Source organism: Hibiscus syriacus, unplaced genomic scaffold, assembly GCF_006381635.1.
Source record: "Hibiscus syriacus cultivar Baekdansim isolate YM2019G1 unplaced genomic scaffold, ASM638163v2 tig00111146_pilon, whole genome shotgun sequence".
In the NCBI taxonomy this organism is placed as follows: Eukaryota; Viridiplantae; Streptophyta; class Magnoliopsida; order Malvales; family Malvaceae; genus Hibiscus; species Hibiscus syriacus.
Genome location: NW_024062997.1, coordinates 322,806 through 329,003, shown reverse-complemented (window position 1 = coordinate 329,003; position 6,198 = coordinate 322,806). Strand labels below are relative to the sequence as shown.

The 6,198-nt window shown below is 35.7% G+C and overlaps 1 protein-coding gene across 1 annotated transcript; it reads right to left on the bottom strand.

The window, feature by feature from the left end:
• Positions 1 to 1,446: 1,446 nt before the first annotated feature.
• LOC120154668 lies at positions 1,447 to 3,472 on the bottom strand. Its single transcript, XM_039166332.1, has 4 exons — positions 3,012 to 3,472; positions 2,361 to 2,532; positions 1,952 to 2,045; positions 1,447 to 1,871 (listed from the first exon to the last, which is right to left on the bottom strand). The coding sequence occupies exons 1-4, from the start codon at positions 3,410 to 3,412 to the stop codon at positions 1,576 to 1,578; spliced, it is 963 nt and encodes a 320-aa protein (XP_039022263.1). The 5' UTR covers positions 3,413 to 3,472; the 3' UTR covers positions 1,447 to 1,575.
• Positions 3,473 to 6,198: the final 2,726 nt, after the last annotated feature.

Below are 6,198 nucleotides of genomic sequence, written 5' to 3'. Positions count from 1 at the left end.
TTATTCGTGGATCATTTAAAAACATGTTTCTCGTAAACATTGATTTGATTAGAAAAGGAGGTCCAGGATGATCATAGCATCCTTGGTGAGCCTAAACAGCCCACTATTAACTTGCGATATCATCTTCAATCCCTGTTTATCACACTCGACGACAGCTTTATTAACAGCCTCGACGCTCCGATACGATTTCTCAAACTCGAGTTTATCGAAAGCCTGCAGGCCTGCCTGGATTTGAGGAACGCTGGCATTGTAAGAATCCCGACAGAAGACGAGGAATCCCCATGTCAGATAATCCGTCTCGTTCATCGCCAACTTGCTGACAATGTTCAAGGTTTCATCAGTTTGGATTCTGATTTATGTACAGCAATCCTGGTTAAGCCTGTTAAGTTTGCATTGAAGTCAGACCAATGTGGATGACCCGATCCGATCTGAGGTGTCACATTAGGGCCACCAATGGACTCGGAACGATGCAAGGAACACGATGGTGCGGGAGGTGTCGAAAACGGAGCAACGTTCGACGACGAATATACGATTCACGGCGGTGGGATTTAAAAACTTCAAAACTTTGAGTTGAATTTTACGGCGAACGGCGACGATTCACGATGAGAGATTTGAAGGGTTTTGTTCACCGGTCGACAACGAACACGATGGTGATTTCAGATCGACGAACGGTGACCGGACAATGGAGAAATCAGAGTTCAAAGAAGGGTTGGCGAGGGAGGGAATTTGGGGAAAAGAATCTGGGAAAAACAGAATTATCAAGGGAATAGTTTATAATTCAACACATAAGAAAAATGGATAAATTCATGATTGTGACACTGAATTTCCTACACTTCCTAAAATGATCTATCAACTTTGCACTTTTACACTTTATCCTCAATTTCTTCTAAAATACCACTTAAATTCAATACTTTATAATTTCTAAAATTTAGTCCCTAAATTAGGGTGTGACAGCTAAGGTCTGATTCCAAGGCTGAGATACATTCTTCAGGGCACTGTGTTTTTTTGCAGGTCGATTCGATTAGGGCCTTGCCTGTTTCTTGAGCTCCAGTTTCATGGAAAAATCTGTTGATGGTGAGAAGAGAAATTAGGGTTATGATAAGAAGGGTTTGGGGAGAAAGATTGCTAGTTTGATTGGCCATCTTGTTTGGTTTGTAGGAAAATGAGAATGGAGCAAGAAATATAAGGTTTTTATAACAGAGACTTGAGGTTTTGTAATTAATGTTATTGTAAATATAGAAATTGGTTAATCTAATTTAGAAATTAATTTGTTTAATGGATTCTATATTATCTTAAGAATCTCCTTAATTTATTGAAAAATAAAAACCATATATTCAAATTCCTTCACAATTCAGTGCAGCTAATCGGAAAATCTCGGTCGGTCGATCGTGTCGACCGGACTGGACACAAGCAAATAGTGTACTTCAAGTTACATGAAAAATCATATGATGAGGAAGTAGTATGCTAATGTTCATCATCATTGTCATTCATCCATGACTGTATAAAAACCAGAGGAAGTTTGAGTCTGTAATATCAGCAAATTCACTTCACAGTGTGATATGAAAATTTTATATTCTACGCTCTTTTCAGAACCACCACCATAATAACCATAACTGCCAATCCGAACAAGCTAGCTCCGATTGTCTTATCCATACCGTTCGACCCGGCATTTTCTTTCACCTTTTCCGATGGGGGTAAAGTAAAGAGGCTATGGAGGAAATTAGTCGCTTTACTCACCATCTCCACCACGCTAGTCTTGATTTTCTGTAGAAAATCTGAAAATGGATCTCCACCATCGCTGTCTTTATATTCCTCTATCTTCACTGAAGATTCAGAACTCCCGGGAGATACCTGATATTCGAACTTATCGTCTGCAAACACATTTGTTTTAAAATCAAGCGAATGGTAAAGATGAGTAAAATAATGAAAGCAATAGAGCAAAAGTTCTCACAGCTCTGCTGGGATTTGATGAAATCCATATAAGCTGAATTGGTCAGGACAGCATTCCATACATTCGGATCAGCGGCGATGGAAGCAACAACAGACTGAGAGGAAAATCAGAAGGCCAGAACCATGAACCATGTTATAGTTTATAATTGCAGGAAACGGAAGTAAATCCATAAAAGAAAGATTACAAAATCAACAACCAAATACAGCATGCTAGAATAAACTTATAAGTATAATTGTATAAAAGACCATGTTACACTAATCTTCGATTTTGCTTACAGTATTCTGGCATTCGATACCCTACGAGGATACCCAACACTAGCACCCAACTCAGAGGAAGTGCTCCTAACAACACTATTAACAATTATTCAAAAAGTAGAACACCAAGGGGAGAGCAAAGACATGACCACAACCTGAACTGCAGGATTCTCATTGAGCAACTTGAATGCCTGAAAAGCTGATTGTGGTGCTGAAATGGCTCCAACATTATAAGCTACACAATCTTTGGTCTCCTCGGAGCTTGAAAGCGATGAAACACCAGACGCCTGACCAGCACCACCGTCGATCGAAGATGACGGATAAACCCTGAAATAAAAAATCGAACCATAACCAAAACAATCCCCAACAGATCAAGAATAACAGTTTGGGGTTCTTGATAACATTTTTTACAAGTCAATGGTACCCAAAATTGGTAACATATTTTCTAATTCTTTGCCACTAAAAGCAGCTTTTAGGTGACGTTTCATACATCATAATTTAGATTGAAAGAGTAACATTTCAAACTCGGATTTGAACCATAAATATAAACAGTAAAACGGACACAGAGGATGAAAATATACACTGCAGCAATAGTCAGCAAAACGCTTTAAATTCAACATATTTATCCTATAAAGCAATAATTAGTAGTTTCAGCTTGATCAATAATTGTTTGTTGACGGTTCCTATAACTAAGTATCCAATGAAGAAGACAATCAATGGTTCAAATCCATAAGAACTACTGAAAATCATCCATCAAAAGGGCTTGGAAGAATTCTGGAATTATCTAATGAAGGAATCAAATTTACTTGTCCAGTGCATCTTTCAAATCAGCAGTGGCTTCTCGAGTCTCCTCCAGGCTTGGGACGCCACCAAACAGCACCCGAGCAATCGGCTCGCCTCTGCCGTAGGCGGAGGTCGGCCCTTCCGAGGCCACCTCCTGTTCAACACCACCGGCAAATTCCCAGTCATCCACCAACTCCCAAGATGACTTTTGATTGGCCGACGCTGTCTTGTCGGAAACAGACGAAGCCCCTTCACTAGAATAAGCAATCTGAGACGAAGAAGCCGACCGAGTCGCGGCAGCGACACGCATAACAGATTTCTCGGGGGCCGGTGGAGAAACGTGAACACCACCACGAAGGTTGGAGTTCAGAATTCCGACGCCGGAGACCTTTCCAACCGCCCTCATGACTCCTCCTCCGCCCATTTCGGTGACTCGAATAAATTATTTCTTAAAAAGAAAAAGTCCACTATAAATGAACAGGGAATCAAAAGAGTTCAAGATAAGACTATTTATAGAATAAAATAAAATAAAAGGGTAAACAAGTCTGTTGGTCACCCAACTATTATTTTATAAATTTTGATCACTAAACTAATTTTGTTTTCAATTAAATCACTAACATTAAGAAAATCGAATCAATCAAATCATGTAGTTCTGCACCTTCAATCGGAGGGTGATGGAGGAGGATATGTCCCACCGTCCTTTCACGAGTCATCGATGCTAGAAAATTCGCAATTTTATTCTTCTTACACATGATGCCTACAAACTTTAATCGAACGAATACGAACGAAGATATATTCATATTCGTTTGTTTAACTTTAATCGAACAAATGAACGAACACGAACAATTAAATGAATAAAATTTATTGTTTGTGTTCGTTCATTAAGAAATTTAGCATGTTCATGTTCGTTCGTGTTCGTTCGTTAAAATGATAAACAAACACGAACGAACGTAAATTAACATAAACGAACGAACGTAAACAAATATAAATGAACAAGCATAAAATTAACTGGATTTATACTTGAGAAAAATTATTTTTCTTTCCAAAAACAACTTTAGGGTTTATATTTTCTTTAATTGATTTGAGTTTTTTATTTGAGTTTAAAATTAATTGGGTTTTAAAATATTAATGAGTTTAATGTTAAAATTTATTAAGTCTTAGTATTTCAAATAGGACTAGAGAATGGACTGAATATAAACGATAGAACATAAATGAACGAATTATCAAATGTTCATGAACGTAAATGAATGAACGAGCCATTTGTTCATTTAATTAAACGAACATTAATCTTATTCATGTTCATTCATTTAATAAATAAAAAAACTTTCCACCAAACGATTCACGAACAGTTCGCCGAACATTCAATTCGTTTACATAACTAATTATGAGGCTGATTTTTTCGATTAGGATTCTTGAAATTTCGCAATTGTTCATTTCAAGGCCTTTCTAAATCTCAACATCTAAACATAACTGAAATTTATGTAAAAATATTTTACATACGCAAGATTTTATGTTATGGTAAACTTAAATTTATAAAATTTTAGGGAACAAACTTGAACTTATAAAATTCATAATAATTTTAGATTTTAAGAAACGAAAACAAATCTTTAATAAAAAAATATATAATAATTTTAGATTTTTAGGAGGCGACTTCCCCACTCACCCAGCCTGTCCATCCCAGGTTATAATTGTTATATCAAGTAAAAATGTGATGAATCATCATTTTAGTTATTAATAGACCATGACTTGATTGATCAAATTTCCTAATATTATGATCTAAATTGAAAAACTGAATTGTTTAGTTATCAAAAGAGAAATCCTCTAATAATTGGGTGACCGATAAATGTAGTTTACCCCTTTTTTAAATTTTTTCTTTTTTAGTTGGAAAGGAAAGGATATTTTCTAAACTATAACGGCGGTTGACGTGATAACTTGTCATTTGGAAGGAACCAAAACGGCCTGTCGTTTTGATTCCTTAAGGCGGTGGGATTTGCCTTGGAAATATCTCCATCTTATGTAAGATAAGTTCATTTTTTTTAATTTATTGTCATTTAAACATTTAAATAAATTAAAAAATAATTTATACTCTAAAATGATTCTTGTATTTTATAAATTTGATGTCTAGCATATTTATATAATATAGAGTAAATTGCGTATTTAGTACATAAAGTATCAGTTTGGTCCGCTTTAATATCTAAACTTTTAAATTTTTCAAAATCATATCTGAGTTTAATTTTTGTTTCATTTTAATATCCGTTCAAAATTTAACGTTAAGTTTTGAAAAAAAAAATTTAGATACTAAAATAGACCGCAACTAATAATTTAAGTACTAGATAAGATGGTGTTTTTAGGTGCCTCAGTAACATGGTTACTACATAGTACATACAAACAAACGACCAAACTATCTATCATCACATACAAGCAATCAAATTAATCTCATGACTACTGGTTTCTCACGTTAACTATTGCCACTATAACGGTGATCCATCTCCAGCTTTTGCCAAGTTATGAAAACAACATGCATGAGTCTTTCAGAATCTTAATATTTCAGGTTCGAGTCCCATGCATGGGTTATACGAATTCGAACATAGCAAATGGAGGGAGTGGGTGCTTGCTATGGTTTAATGGTCTTATCGATACACGCTATATATATAACTGACAATGATCAAGATATCTATTTGAAGGCTGCTGCATCAGAACTAGGTACGAATATGCGAAACAAGCCTTGAATTTTGAAACAAACCAACCAATTGATGAACATAACAATAATTGCAGCTGCATCATCCGCAGGAATGCTTATTTCAGGCCTATCCCTGGTCTGATCATCAAAACTGCAAAGAAGATCATGAGTTACCAATATTTGATTTAACAGTTTTTACTGGTGCAGCAAATAACTTCTCGATCAAGAACATACTCGAAAGAGGTTTCGGGTATGTGTACAAGGTAACAATATGATCAAATACCATAGCCTTTTATTGAAATCCATGCTTATGACTACTGTTTTCTTTCAGAAGACGTTTCATGCAGTAATGATTCTTATATTCTCAATGCATGACAGATAATAGAATGACCCAAGGATGTAATTTAGATTCAAATTGCCGGAAGTTGTAATCCCATATTGACAAGTACAAGATTTTGTGTATTATTTAAATAAGCAAATATTATACATTAACATTGCCCTACAGGATGAGCACTGTTTGAGAGCATGGG

Excerpts from the sequence above, each read along its gene's own strand:
- LOC120154668 (XM_039166332.1), bottom strand. The coding sequence starts at position 3,412 with ATGGGCGGAGGAGGAGTCATGAGGGCGGTTGGAAAGGTCTCCGGCGTC. Across the intron at positions 2,533-3,011 it reads TTGAAAGATGCACTGGACAA|GGTTTATCCGTCATCTTCGA; the intron begins GTAAATTTGATT and ends TTTTTATTTCAG. Across the intron at positions 2,046-2,360 it reads ATGAGAATCCTGCAGTTCAG|TCTGTTGTTGCTTCCATCGC; the intron begins GTTGTGGTCATG and ends TTTTCCTCTCAG.